The sequence below is a fragment of the Hesperophylax consimilis genome, chromosome 16 (genome assembly GCF_061612785.1).
Source record: "Hesperophylax consimilis isolate HC1 chromosome 16, BYU_Hcon_1.0, whole genome shotgun sequence".
Classification (NCBI taxonomy): Eukaryota; Metazoa; Arthropoda; class Insecta; order Trichoptera; family Limnephilidae; genus Hesperophylax; species Hesperophylax consimilis.
Genome location: NC_142851.1, coordinates 28732901 through 28749033, shown reverse-complemented (window position 1 = coordinate 28749033; position 16133 = coordinate 28732901). Strand labels below are relative to the sequence as shown.

At 34.6% G+C, this 16133-nt stretch overlaps 1 protein-coding gene across 1 annotated transcript in view; it reads right to left on the bottom strand.

Moving 5' to 3' along the window:
• Window positions 1-15273, bottom strand: part of LOC149417007 (apolipoprotein D-like) — a 31852-nt gene extending 16579 nt beyond the window's left edge. The window contains exon 1 of the mRNA XM_089640728.1: window positions 15091-15273. Within this exon, the coding sequence (XP_089496854.1) occupies window positions 15091-15201 (111 nt within the window). The 5' untranslated portion in view covers window positions 15202-15273. The remainder of the gene's footprint in view (window positions 1-15090) is intronic.
• Between the last annotated feature and the right edge of the window lie 860 nt (window positions 15274-16133).

Sequence of the window (16133 nt, the reverse complement as noted above, 5' to 3'; positions counted from 1 at the left end):
TGTAGGAAATTTTGAACCTGTATCTTTTACCATCTCTCCTGATTACGCTTCGTGAATTAGTAGGGGAGGCCGGGTTCTTGGTTATAATGGGTAATTAATGGATGATTGGACGCGGTTGGAGCTAACTAAAAACTGTCCAAAGAAGCGAAGCTAGCAGTCCACAATGGAGTGCTGGTACCTACCCTAATATATGTTGCTTGAATTGTTTATCAGAAATGTATGCGTATTCAGATTGAAACGAAACTTTCGCAAAAATCAAATCAATAAAAAATACCTACTGCGTGGCGGGCCGGATCGAAAGAGACTGGTTGAGGGATACCTTTTGACCATCAAAATCCAAAATGGCGGCAAAAAGCATAATGTTATATGGGAAATTTTGAACTTGCATCTATTACCATCTCTCCTGATTACGCTTCGTGACTTAGTAGGGGTGGCCGGGTTCTTGGTTATAATGGGTAATTAATGGATGATTGGACGAGGTTGGAGCTAACAAAAAACTGTCCAAAGAAGCGAAGCTAGCAGTCCACAATGGAGTGCTGGTACCTACCCTAATATACGGAAGTGAAGCATGGAACTGGCAGAAGAAGGCTGAAAGTAGACTGAATACTGTAGAAATGAGATCCCTGAGGCATATGTACGGTAAAATAAGTTGATGGTATATCTGGTGCAATATCGCACCAGAGTCCCAACTGCTACCGTCTGGAGCCAGTGAGACTATGGCATCCCCGATTGGGGTTGTTGTGAGACTGAAGATATTGTGAACCTCGAAGGAGATAACGGGGAGAAAGTTGGGAGAGTACCTGGCTATTCAGATCTGGTTGCCAAACACTAATTGTAAAATAGTACAAATTTATTTTAGTAAAATTTATTTGAGCCCGCGACCTTCGGATTGCTAGTCGATAGCCTTACCCCTCGATAACGGAGGCCGTCATTTAGGTACGTTTTAAATTATGTTTTACATTTTAAAGTAGAAGTTTATCACAATTTGGGAGGAGGGTATGGGTACCGCCGCCCCGGGAACCATTTATTTGATAACCCACACTTCTGCCATAGGTCTCCCCAAGTTGTTTGATATGTTTGGTGACTTATCAGGAGTGCCCGAGTTTATGGGGTGAGGTATGTGAGGGGCTTGGCGGCGGATGCGCCTGCCTAATAACTGCGTGGTGGGCCGGATCGATTAGTCCTCTTTCAACGCATCGCCTTGCAACGCAGTAGGAGAGTTAGATTCTTATGTATATCACTCGAACACACTGAACCCCAGATTACTACCCACCCATCAAACCTATTTACTTCCCAGAACTCACTCTCCTTCGTTTCTTTCAAAATTCCCCCAGCACAGCATTCACAAAGATGACATAGGCCCTGAGGGTTACGATTTTCCTCAGGGCCTCCTGTGTGGATATGATGTAAAAATATAAGAAATAAACAACAATCTCGCTAAACGTTGGCGGTGACCTATGGTAGGGATGTTGGTTATCTAATAAATGGTTCCCGGGGCGGCGGTACACATAATTGTAATAGTTCTCGAGGGCTCTGATGTACAGACATTATGGCTCCTGTTGATTGACGAACATATACTAAAACATAGTTGGTTGGAATCGTAGCTTGAACTGACTTTAGCCATGTTTATTAATAAACAAATTAGAATAAATTTTTTAGCAATCATAATTTAAAATTTGAAAAATTTAATTCTCGCCAATCTAATCGCCGCAATTTTAATAGGCACATATTATGGATATTACGCTTTGTTTCAACTTAATCATTACAAGAAACTTACGTCGGGAGAAATGATAAAAGATACATTAAAATAAAATTTTATTCAATCAATGTTCAAAATTTCTCTTATAAAATGACTTAGACAAATCTCACCCCATGAACCCGGGCACCCCTGCTAAGTCACGAAACGTAGTAAATGATGCATTAAAGTTAAATTTTTGTTTAATCAAGTTCAAAAGATTTTGTTGATCTCATATATATTGATCTATTCCCGTAGTATGTTGATCCAGGTAAGAAGTTATTAGACAAAGTTGATCTGTGTCCCTATATATGGTTTTACTAAATGAACCAATCAAGGGGCAATCGGTGGACTGTTCATCACAAGGTTTTATGTGATTCCGTAATCTTTTGTGATATTGAACTCAAAGTATTAGTCTCTAGAGTCGAATATCGCATGAAATGACTGTGAGATGGTACCGTTTCAAATCAAAATGACGTGTGTTTCTTGAATTGTTTATAAGAAATGTATGCGTATTTAGATTGAAACGAAAATTTCGCAAAAACAAATCCATAAAAAAATCATAACTTAGCAGGGGTACACGGGTTCATAGGGTGAGGTTTGTCTAGGTCCTGGCGGCGGATGCGTTTGCCCATCTACTGCGTGGCGGGCCGGATCGAAAGAAACTGGTTGAGGGATACCTTTCGACGATAAAAATCCAAAATGGCGGCAAAAGGAATAATGTTATGTAGAAAATTTTGAACTTGTATCTTTTACCATCTCTCCTGATTACGCTTCGTGACTTAGTAGGGGAGGCCGGGTTCTTGGTTATAATGGGTAATTAATGGATGATTGGACGCGGTTAGAGCTAACTAAAAACTGTTCAAAGAAGCGAAGCTAGCAGTCCACAATGTAGTGCTGGTACCTACCCTAATATATGGAAATGAGGCATGGAATTGGCAGAAGAAGGCTGAAAGTAGACAGAATACTCTAGAATGAAATCCCTGAGGCATATGTGCAGTAAAATCATGTATGACGAAATGTGCGTATGCTGTGTCTATTCTACAGGTATTTTATAAGAGCCTGTTAAAAGAAGCTAGCAGCATTGATCCCCGGTGCACCGTGCACGTGCGTTATACTCGACGGACACGAGCGGAACACAGGTTCACAGTAAAGTTGATGTTATCTATGTATGAACGGGTCGTTTCTCCGACTGGTTTTACCGTAAGTCGGCTCGCATGTGGAACGAGCTATCAGCATCTGTTTTTCCTCGTCCATATAATTCGCGCCTCTTTAAGACCAGCATTAATAAATTCATTCCTACAGCCCCTACCTTAACCCGCCTCATAACGCTGCCCAACCGGTTGGCGACATAGTTTCTATGTATTTAACGTGTAAAGACAGGGGCGCTCTAGTGAGAGGTGTCACATAAAAAAATCGTACCGCCGAATTTGAATATGGAGACTTACAAAAACTTCCGTCTGGAGCCAGTGAGACTATGGCATCCTCAAAGGTGACCTCAAAGGAGATGACGAGGAGGAAGGTGGGAGAGTACCTGGCTATTCAGATATAACCAAACACTAATTGTAAAATAGTGCAAATTAATTTTAATAAAATTTATTTGAACCCGCGACCTACGGATTGCTAGTCGAGAGCCACCTCAAGTAGTTTGATATGTTTGGTGACTTAGCAGGAGTGCCCGGGTTTATGGGGTGAGGTTTGTTCGGTTCTTGGCGGCGGATGCGCTTGCCTGCCAAATGCGTGGTGGGCCGGATCGATTAATTCTCTTTCAACGCATCGCCTTGCAACGCAGTAGGAGAGTTGGAATCTTATGTTTATCACTCGAACACACTGACCTCCAGAATACTACCCACCCATCCATACCTATTTCCTTCCCAGAACTCACTGACCTTCCTTTCTTTCAAAATACCCCCAACACAGCATTCACAAAGATGACATAGGCCTTGAGAGTTACGATTTTCCTTAGGGCTTCCTGTGTGGAGACGATGTAAAAAAATACAAAAAATAAACAACCATCTCGCTAAATCGTTGGCGGTGACTAATGGTAGGTGTATTGGTTATCTAATAAATGGCTCCCGGGGCGGCGGTACACATAATTGTAATAATTTTCGAGGGCTCTGATGTACAGACATTATGGCTCCTGTTGATTGACGAACATATACTAAAACATCGTTGGTTGGAATCGGTGCTTGAAATGACTTTAGCCATGTTTAGTAAAAAACAAATTGGAATAAATTTTTCAGCAATTTCACTTTTAAATTTGAAAAATTAAATTCTCACCAATCTAATCACCGCAATTTTAATAGGCACATATTATGGATATTACGCTTTGTTTCAACTTAATCATTACAAGAAACTTACGTCGGGAGAGATGGTAAAAGATACATTAAAATAAAATTTTATTCAATCAATGTTCAAAATTTCTCTTATAAAATGACTTAGACAAATCTCACCCCATGAACCCGGGCACCCCTGCTAAGTCACGAAACGTAGTAAATGATGCATTAAAATTACATTTTTGTTTAATCAAGTTCAAAAGATTTTTTAAGCATGGATTTGACGTTTTTGAAAGTTCCATTTCAATATAAATACGCGTAAGGCAGTCTATCCTCTTTAAGTACAGAGTCATTTTCATAGAATATGGATGTTCTAACGGAATCTAAAAAGTACCACAACGCGCGCGAAATTGGCGGTTACAAGTTACAACACATGCAAGCGGTCAAGTTTGTCAGCAATATATAGATCAACAAAATAAATCGTGTAAAATGTATATGCGACCGAAAAATGGGCGTGGCTTACAGCAAAATCTCGATGACACAAGTTGATCTGTAGGGATTTACATATGTATGCCAGCTTGGGTAGTGGATCAACATATCCGGGGTGGATCAACAAATGCAAACGGATCAACATATACCTGGCGTACCGTCGCGCGAGATCAACATAGTACGAGAGGGGATAAATATATATATATATATATATATATATTATATATATATATATATTATAATATGTTTTATACCTGAAAAAAGATAGTTGGACGGTGTAAATTGTATGAGAAAGGTGTTGAAAGTAACTAATGTTAAATAACTTAATGAACTTAACAACCCAACTCTGTTTAAACTCCTTGTACAAGCGTTCAAACTCGTAAGCGAAACCACGGAGAATTTTTTGTCAGAGGTGTTGTAATATGGACATAATTCAAATTTAAATATTTGGTACTGGGTTATTTTTGTGATTGAAAAAATGAACTTGCCCAGCATAGCTGAGAAGCAAAATAGCTTACTCTAGACCAGGGGTCTCCAAACTACGGCCCGCGGGCCGTGTCCGGCCCGCCAGTGTCATCCATCCGGCCCGCGACATCTTATGACCATTTTCATCAATCAGGCCCGCGACAACTAATGGCTAAGACCTTACTCAGAAGGGGCGAATTCACCGCGAATTTTTTCGTGCGAATATATATGCTCATTGGCGAGGTACTGGGCACCAATACATTGCGTCCACAAGTATAGATATAGGGTACTACCACTACTTATTTCCGCGTGTAATCACGAGATGTCGCAAGCGTCGCAGTTGTGACAATACAATACAACACAATTTAGTAATTGAATACTAGCGTAAGCGCAGTGTTGCCAACTTAACGGATTTCACGTCATATCTGGGGGATTGGAGTGAGATTGGAGTGAAATGATTTATGAAGAAATATGATCCCTGGAAATTTTATTCTCCACTTTTTACTTTTACTCCCCCCCCCGTGGACGAAAATATGGGTGTCTAGAAATTAAAACAGTTTTGGCCCTCCGAACTCACTGGAGTAGTCAATGTGGCCCTCCGGCTGAAAAGTTTGGAGACCCCTGCTCTAGACCAACAAAAGGTAAAACGCAATGCACAGTGCCCATTTCGCATTGCGACACAATGCGTGGTCCTTTTCATAAATGTGCACGTGAACCAAACCAAAATTGTGTTGGGGTTATTTTTAAATGATTATGCCGTGTCTAGTCTAATTTAGTCTATGTGTCTTCCATATTAAATTGAAATTTCATTTGGGAACTGTAATAATATTTATAAAATTTTTACTAGGCCTATGTAAATACTATACATAACTTTGATTTGAGGTTTTGAAGCCAAGATGAAAGGACGAATACTTCAGTCAAGAAGTTAGTAAGTTTGCAGTAGAACAAGAAAACTGCCACTCATGTCGTATGGAAAGTAATCAGAAACATTTTGTACTTAGTTATTATACTACATTTTATGACATGTTACAACTTTTTATACTTTTGTAATAAACAACAGTTATAGCAAATAACATTAGTTACTTTCAACACCTTTCTCATACAATTTACACCGTCCAACTATCTTTTTTCAGATATAAAACATATTATATATACCTATATATAGTAGGTATATATGTGGTATATATTTTTACTATATGTATTATATATTGTCTCAATTTATGCCTTCTGTGATAAAAGTACAATTAATTCCGGTGGTTTAAACTTTAAAAAACATGGTTCATATATGTACACAAAATTTCATCAAAATTAACAAACTTTAGGGCTTGTGCGGGAGACCTAAAATCCATTTTTTATAAATAAAAATCGTTTCTTACTTATTTTTATGCCCTAATATTACTGTTTTTTAACTTGGAATAAACAAAAAAGTTACGATATATATTTTTTTAAATTTATAAAAAAAATTATATTTAAAAAAAAAAAAAAACTTTAGGCCTTGTAGACCTAAACATTTTTTTAAAAATCCAAAATTTTTTGTGGTAAGTTGTGGTACCTAGTAGCAACTCTTTTTCAACTTGGAATTTGAAAACAAAAAAAAAGTTAAAAATCGATACACCCTAATGGGTATCATAGAAATCGTTGTGTTTCCCTTTCTATCATGGTGAGAAATATGAACTAAACGTTTTCTCTTTTTAACGATGTTAGAAAGATAAAACACCGCGCTTGATATTGTAATGATCTGCCCTTTCTTACTTCAACTTTTTCTTCTCTTCTTTCTACGATAAATTTTCTTTAAGTCCCATAGGTAACTTTTCCATAAGGCTTTGGTTATGTATATATCCGGGGTAGGAAGGTCCTCCCTGCCGTCTTTCAATCCCTTGCCTCTCTCTTTATTACACACCCCTTCAAGTGTGTACATCCTAGTTTGTCTACGTGACGTACGACCTTGAACGTACTCATTTCACGTGACGGATCAGTATAAAAAGGCTTCACCGAACGTTGTGTTGGTTTTTTTTGTTTCTCGGTTTAGAAACCTAGTTATCTATGTATGTGTGGTATCCCTTGGTTCTTTTGAGATAGAGTGAGTTGAATTCATTACCGCTGTGTTTTAAAGCCATCTCATAAACCTGATTTTTCTGAGTCGCCTGCTCTTCAAACTAGCTACGTGAGTCTACCTGTCATAGGATTAATGTGAATATAATAAAGTGTTAGATTTTATATATGTGATATACATACGATAAATTTATGGTGTTAGTTGTCGGCGCCATCCATGTATATATTTTGGGAGGGGAAGGAGAGGAAAGGAAATGAAATTTTTTCAAGTTAAGATTGGCTCCTCCTCTTTACCAAACAAAACCGATGGATGATAATTTGAGCAAGGCGATCGATATCTGCGTGTCTGGATATCACAACCGGCCGGGTCTCCCCTTGTTCCAAATCGGCAACCGTCACGCCAGAATAAAGAAAACCAGGTCTCATCACCAATTTCAGAATTGCCCCAACCTCAAACACCTCCAGGAAATCTACTTTACTGAGTGTAGAAGGGGAAAGCCATGACATCCCTTGTCACGAATCTAGTCGCGAAAATGTGACACGTAAGGTCCTAAGTTACGTGCCACCTCTAGAAAACGTTGTAACTCCCTCGTCGTCGGGGATTTACATCCCTTTCTAGGTCAATAACATAGATAACACACGACAATCTTGTCGAAATTTAGCCTGCTTTTTAGCGATAGGTTGTGTGCCTACCCATTCAGCCAATTATCATGTGAGATATATGTAAGGTCTACTCGAGATGCCAAATTTAGGATGAGGACTGTCTGTATTTTAATATTTGGTTCTAGTAATTATTTTATGAGGTTACTAGCATCCTCGTGTATTAGGTATGGGTAACTTCTACTGAATACCTATCCTCTCAGGTAGGTATAAACGGATAATTGGTTTGATTTTTGCATTTAATTTAAAGAGGCTGCCTACCTCTCGAAAGGTACCTGTTGAGAAAAGTTGTTCGGTTGGTAGTTTTATTTCGGAGATTACCATCTCCCTCTTTTGACTTTAGATTTGTTTTTGTGCATCCCAATTCGTAACTTAGAAAGTCAAACAATAGATGAAAAGTATTAAATTAGAAAGTCAAATAACAGAAGAAAAGTTTTCATTTTGTTCCGTCTGGTTGCATCCGATCGCTTTCAATTCGGGAGGTCATACGCTAGCAAAACTTCCCCCTTTGACTGACTGTACACCGCGCCTCTCGGCCTATATATGAAAAGGTCATTGGCCTGTCTCTCACTCACAGCTGATTGACAATCCGTCTAGGGTATCCCTTTTAATGATAACATTATTTGGGCGGCAGGTGTAATAAACTTAGTTGTATCCGTCTTTTAAAGGGGTCCTCTGGAATTTAATAAATAATATAAAAACTCACCCAGTTAGTCACCTCTCATTCTCAGCGTGAAGCTTACCTGGTTACACTATATAGCTAAATCACTTTAATTTTCGACCTCCTCCCTACGCTTATAAAAGGGTAATTAAATATTCCTGTAAATAAAATTGTACCTCCCTAATCTGTCAGGATTCGAACCCACAGTTAATAATTTATTTGATTCTCTGGTTTTCGGTCTCCGTGGATAGAATGCCATCTCGCCAAATCAATAACCTAGCCCGATTAAACACTTCCTGCCTTTATACGTTCACTCTGTTTTAAAAACGCAGTCATTATTTTTATCATTTCCATGTTTTTAAGACAAGTCACTTAGTTTGAACTACATATTTACGAAATCACGTTTAATTTAACACATTTTATATTATAATCGCGATCGCCCAACCCTTAGCGCCCCTGGGGTGATTTTTCACAAAACGGCGCTCTACAAATTATCCAATTATTATTATTGTCATTATTATTAATTTTATTCTCACTGAGTCGAACCACTTTCACTTCACACAAACACTGGTTCAATAATCTTTCACTTTAATTCAAAAACCAACAAAGCTTTCTAACACCATCTGAATTCACTAATTAACTCTAATTTCACACAACACTTCTGATTTGTATTGATTTCTCGGAACTGCCAACGTATCTAAGTTCAAGACTCGACTGTTTCATCGATCTCTGCTCCTTTCCCGTGGGAACATGGCACTTCTAGCCCGCCTGTCAACAAATCCCATCTGTTAGCCCAAACAAAAAAATTTTTGGAGTACATTCATTTCGTTTATTTATGTGGATATACAAAACATCACAATATTCAAGTCTAGAAGTTAACCACATAATTTTTTTTTTTTTTTTTTCGTAATTATTTTTTATTTTTAATAATTTGTTTACATAGTACATAATTCATTTTACATCTTGGGTCTTTTGACTACTCTTCCATTTAAAGCATTTGCTTGTGTATGGAAGGGGAGTGTACATAAATGTTGTTGTTAGTTAGAACTTAAATAATTCATTGTACATAAATGTATGTTTGCTGTAGTATTTTTTTTTGATAGTAGTGAATGATAATATATTAATTTATTAAATTTTAAAAAAGAAAGGATTTTATGGAAAACTAAGGATATTTGTGAGATTAATTAAGTGACAGAAGTTTTTTTTTTTTTTTCAGAATATTTTTAAAGTGTCTCTTGACAGAGAGCAGTGTTTGGGTTTTATCATTAATGGTTCTGATTTCTTCTGGTAGACGATTGAAAAAAGTTCTTCCCTGGTAAGTATAATGATGTTGTGCAAAAGACGTATTTAGTTTTGGGCATAGAAAAACATGTCTAAGTCGCGTTCTGTTTTCATTTAAAAATTGATATTTATCTTTTTCTTTTATAATTTGGATTAATGAGTTTTTAATATATAGGTCTTTAAATGTAGGTACTTGAAATTCTTCAAACAGGCGTTCCGTTGGGTAGTCAAAGGATTTTTTTAATATAATTTTAATAATTGTTCTTTGTATAATTTCAATTGGAAGAAGGTTACATTTATACGCGGATCCCCAACTAATAATAGCGTATTGTAAAGTGGATTGAACTAAGGCATAGTAAATTAAATATAGATTTTTTATCGACAGAAAGTTTCTAATTCTTAAAAATATATATATTAATTTTCTAATTTTGTTTACTACTTGACATATTTGTTCCTTCCATTTCAGATTTTTATCAATAATTACTCCTAGATATTTAATTTTATTTGTTGTTTTTAGTACTGTACAGTTTGATTTGCAATAGTTTTGGCTGTGAATTTTAGTATTATTATGTATGACAATGTTTCAGTATCATTTGTATGGATTGCAAATGGAATTACAAATGTCTTTTCGTTATTAAGTGACAGTAAATTATGTCGAAAAAATTCTTGAGCGTGTTGATGTCTTCTGTGGCCTTTAATTCTACATTTTCCCAAGTCTTATCACTTATTATTAATACTGTATCATCGGCGTATGACGTAATTTGACCATGTAAAGGTTGAAAAAAAAATCGTTTACATATATAGTAAATAGAATTGGTCCAAGCACTGTACCTTGGGGGATTCCAAAGCTTGTAATCTCTTGATCACTATTAACACAATTGTTTTTTACTACTTGAGGACGGTTTTTTAAGTAGTCGGTGATCCATTTAATCGCGTTGCCTTTTATGCCGATATTATTCATTTTTTTTAATAGCATCTCATGGGATATGCTATCGAATGCCTTTCTAAGGTCAATAAATAAACCCGCACATTTTTTACCTTTATCTAATGATTCGTAAATGTATGAAGTTACGTTAGCAATAGCATCTTGTGTGCTGAGTGATTTTATAAAGCCAAACTGGTTTTTGTGTAATATTTTATTATTATCTAGAAAATTTACCAATTGTTTTTTTACTATTTTTTCAAAGATCTTTCCTATATTAGAAATTAGACATATTGGGCGATAATTCGTTGCTTGATTTGGATCTCCAGATTTGTAAATAGGTGAGATTATTGAGGTTTTGTAGTTCATTGAAAAAATTCCATTTGTTAAACTTAAGTTTATTAAATGAGTGATAGGTTTTATTAAGTGAGGTTTCATAGTTTTTAACATGTGTGTCGTAATAGAATCAAAACCGGAAGACGAACCTCCTTTCATATTTTCTATTATTTTCGAGATTTCACATTCTGTTGTTGTTTCAAACATTGAAAGTATATTACGTTTCTGTAAAATATGATTTAAGATTTTCACGGCCAAAAGTATTTTTGTTATTTGTTTTTGGGGTATTATGCCGTGTTGCGCTAACTCCTTCTTTAGCCAACGTTTCGGACAGCATTGCAGTGTCCATCATCAGGGCAGATGTGTTATTTGAGGTTGTGTTAAAATGTGAGCTTATGTATGAGTTTGTGATACGTTTCTGTATATTTTTATTTTTATGGTTTTCTTGGTTTGAAGGCTTATGAATATTTTTCGCAAGATTTTTCCCAACATTTGCAAAGAAGGAATTAAATATGTTTGCACATTGTTTAGGCTGTATATTGGCATCTATAATTTTTTTATCATGTTCAATGTACTTAATGTTTTGTGTTTTTTTTGTATTTTCTATGGCGAAATTAACAGTTTTCCACATTTGTTTATGGTTATTTTCTGAAGATAATATTTTATTTTTAAAATACTCTTCTTTACTTTTTTTAATATAAGATGTTAATTTATTTTTATATTTTTTATAGAAAATATATGCTTTTTCATCTTGGGGATTTTTTAAAGTTATTTTGTAAAGTTTTTCTTTATTTCTGATAGATATAATAAGTCCTTTGGTAATCCAAGGCTTTAAACATCTTAATTTTGATTTTATGTGTGTTGTTATCTCAGTTGTCGAATTTGTAATGTGTTGTGACATAATATTTTCGAAGTTAGTCGAACAAATTTCAGTATCATCACTGTTTAAAACATTATTCCAATCCTCCTTTTTTAATTTTTCAGAGAGAATAGTCATATCTATTGTTGATTTTTTTGTTATTAAATTATGTTTTTTTATGTTTAATATTATTATTATACAGAAGTAAGCATGAGTGATGATCAGTTATGTTAGTTTTCCAAACAATTGATTTTATTTTGTGAAGATCTTTAATGTTTACATTTGTCCAAATGTGGTCTAAACAAGATGGAGTATGTTCTTTTATTTCCCTAGTATTTGTATTTATGCAAGATATAAAATTTTGTTCAGTCATACAATTGATGTATTCATTTTTGTTATTATTTTCTATTTTTTCATTAATATTAACGTTAAAATTTCCTACGACGAAGCAAAGTTTATTTTTTAATTTTAATAATATGTATTTGAGGTCATTAATAATAACTAATATGTACATTGTACACCTCCTGTGAAACCAAAGTTCACGACCGCAAGTTGAAAAAAAAAATACGAAACTTCATGAATTTTTTATTTAATTATTTTTATACGAAATGACAAAAAAGTGGTTACTAATACACACTTCTAATAAAATGCGTATGTGGTTTTTTAGTTATCTGAACTTAGCAAAAACTTAATTTAAGCCAATTTTAATGTTTTTTATGTTTACATTCAACATTTATATATTTTCAAAAATATATATTTATTTCTAATAATAAAATTTGTACGCGTATTTTAATCACCTTTCAAAAGCAGTTTTAATTTTCGGATACGATCAGGAGTATTCGATTTATTTGGATTTTATTGCAAAGCGTAAATACTCTGACCTTTTAACAGAATACGCCAATGGCTTGGGGGGTTTTAATGACATCTTTATCTTTATTATTTGACCTTACAGCATATCTACTCATTCAATTAAACGATGAAGTTTTTTGTTACTTAATGATCAATTAACCAGACTGAAGGCTGTTTTCTTTTCGTTTTTGTTGCTAAATATTATCCTTATGAGTTCCAATGGCACAATCACGTAATGCACATATTATTTTATTTTCTATTTTGACGTGGCCAATGCAACGACTGATGTTTTTAGACGAGACCATTTTATATAGGGTTTTCCAATAAGAGGTGTTATGTGTATTTAATTCCGGCAATAAAATGATTTTTTATGGCCGGAATTGGATGGTATTGATCTGGACAATGTTTACTTTCAACAAGACGGTGCTAAGTGCCACACAAGCAACGAAACCATTGATCTTTTACGGGAAAAGTTTTCGGACCGTGTCATCTCTCAAAGAGGTGATCACAATTGGCCACCGAGATCTTGTGATTTAACACTTTGCGACTTCTTCCTTTGGGGCCACGTGAAAGAGAAGGTCTACGCCAACAGCTCAGCGTCGATTCAAGACCTCAAAGATGGAATTCGTGAGGCTATCGAGGACATAAGGCAGCCACTTTGCGATTTGGTTATGGAAAATTTCATGAAAAGGATATTGTCCTGTAGGCGTGGTCGTGGTGGTCATTTGAGTGATGTTATTTTTTACTATTAACGGCATACTTTTTTCTTTATAATGAAATAAACATTCAATCATTTATATTAAAAAATGGCCTTTTTCTTTGAATATCAAAATAACACCTCTTATTGGAAAACCCTATAGAAGGTATAGGTACTAGGTATAGAAGTCAAGCAATGCTTGTCTTTTCTGAATTCAACTCAAACGTGAGTTAATTATGTTATAAACAAATTATTCATACTTTACGGAACAGATAGTGTAGTAGTAGGTATAAATAATACAGAAAAAATAATCCATTCCTTGGCATTTAAAGGAACCGAAACCTTGAAGTGTGGTATTTTCACAAACTATGAAAACTGTTAAAATATGTGGAAGATGTAAACTTTATTTTTCTGATATATTTTTTTTTTTTAAAAAAGACATTCTCATATTACGAATAACCTGACGATATTTGAAAAGTTCCTACTACCACCACAGTAAGCGGAAAATATTGCTTGTGTTGTGATGGAGGACTTAGCCACCCAAGAAATTGTACGTACGACGCCTGGGTCGGACCCAAACGCGATGCCAACTCAGCTACTAACCGATTATCTAAATGAAAATAGTGTTTTTAATGTTTTCATTGATCAAAATTAACTAAATCCGCACATTCCTAAACGGTTCCAACTGGCTACAACGTCATTATGACATAGAAACCGCCAATGTCTGGTTACACGGCTGTCACCAATGTCAACCGGCGTGACGTCAACTCCGCCGAATTCTCGAATAAAAACACAATTATCGTTTTGGAGGCAAATCGAAAATAGAACATTTTTATTATAGAAAATTTATTTGTCAACATAAAATAATATTAAAATAACTACACTATCGTAATTTTTTTTTTCGAGATAAAAAAACAAACGGTGAAAATACCCTATTCCTTAAAACAATTCTGGGATTTACCAATTTTAATTCATTTTCATAACAAATATTTAGTAATAAAAATAACATCATTCAAAACAAAACAACTAAGCCAAATCTGCCATCGATAAAGGTAGGAAAACGATATATATATTTTCGAATATATACGAACTGGAATAGAACCTTCACGGAACATGAAAATCAACCTTGAAATTTGATGAATTGTTCAAATTCTGTGAAACAACACGTTCTTATAAAACTTAACAATAACTTTAAATTTGAAAATAAAGCCTCCATGGTTATTGTCGGCAAAGAATGCCAGAAGTGAAGTAGATGATACTAATGAATAAATGAAAATTATTTTAGAAAAAGATAATACTAATAAATCTAAACAACACATGAAACAGAACAACACACATATATAAGTTTTAAATTTAACGGTTACAACTAGAAATTGAACCAAGTATCTCTTGTCTGATCGGGACGGCGTCTTAACTACTCAACCATTGAGACGTAGTTATTAAACTTCATATTTGTGGAATTCATAATTCGAATTAAAAATTAACAATATTATCTTGCAACAATTTTTTTTCCTTCATTTTTGGCAACTACCTTTTTTGAATGATCACAAATTTCAAATAAATTGGATTTCGACAAATATGACACTTAATAACTATGTTCCAATGGTCAAGTGGTTAAGACGCTGTCCCGCTAAGGCAAAATATTCCGTGTTCGATTCCTATTTGTGACCGTTATCTTTTATTTTCTGTGTCTTGTTCTGTTTCATATTTTATTTATATTTGCTAGTAGTATCTTCTTCTTCAATGATACATTATATTGACGGATATATGAAAATTACTTGGGAAATGTTAAATTATTGATTCCTCACCTTTTCAACGTTGAAATCCGTAACGAGGTTTTCTTCCTTGCACTTGCCCTGGATGGTGATTTGCCCCTGAACTATGGCCAAAGCCGCTGTCAGGACCAAGAAAGCCTTCATTTTAAGCTAATAAAGGTACTAAATACAAAACAGACTGCAATCAATGGTAGCGCGCCAAACTTTGGAAGATTAGTGACTGTCTTGCCAACAAAACCAACATTTGATATACCTTACCAAAGCACTTGTTTGTTGATCCGTAAATATGCAAAAAAACATCTGAAAACAGAGTTGTACTGGGAAATTTAAAAAAAAAAAATCAATATACTAATTAGTTTATTGAAGCTTGATGAATAGCATATTGTGATGTGTGAATTATTAACTTCTCCAATGAAAATATTGCAACGAGGTTTATAAGCTTCAATAAGTTAATTCTTATAAATTTAAATTTCTTTCTAGTTTTATAGAATAGTCAAAAGATGTTCCATACAAATAAAATCCGATATGTTCATCCGAGACATCATCGAGGTTGTAAAATATCCGAGTGGAACTTTGCAATCACACCTAAAAATGGCAGTAAAAAAAATATGGTAAATAATTCAAGATTGTTACTTTTGAAACTGCTAACGACTTACTGCTTATGATTAACCCATTGGCCTCCGAATTGTTTGGCTAAAAAATTGTCCTTCACATCCGAATTAATTTTGTACAAAAAGTTTTAAGTGTCGTGGTGTAGGTACTAAATCTTACATAACTTTTAAAGTAAACATGCAAACGAAACAATCTCTTTTAATTTACTTGTGCATTGAATCAAGGTATGTAAAAAATATATGCATTGTTTAAAAAAAATAAAAATATGACTAAACGAGGATATGAAAATTTTTTTTTTTCAAAAACCAATTTTTTTTCTTCATTTTTTTATAATTGGATTAAGAAAAGTTGTACATTAATCATACTTATTACCAAAATATATATTTTTTGCCATTTGGGCTCTTGTTAGCCACCATGCGTTTTACGAACAAGCTTGTCAATTGTGGTCTGTAAATAATTTTAAA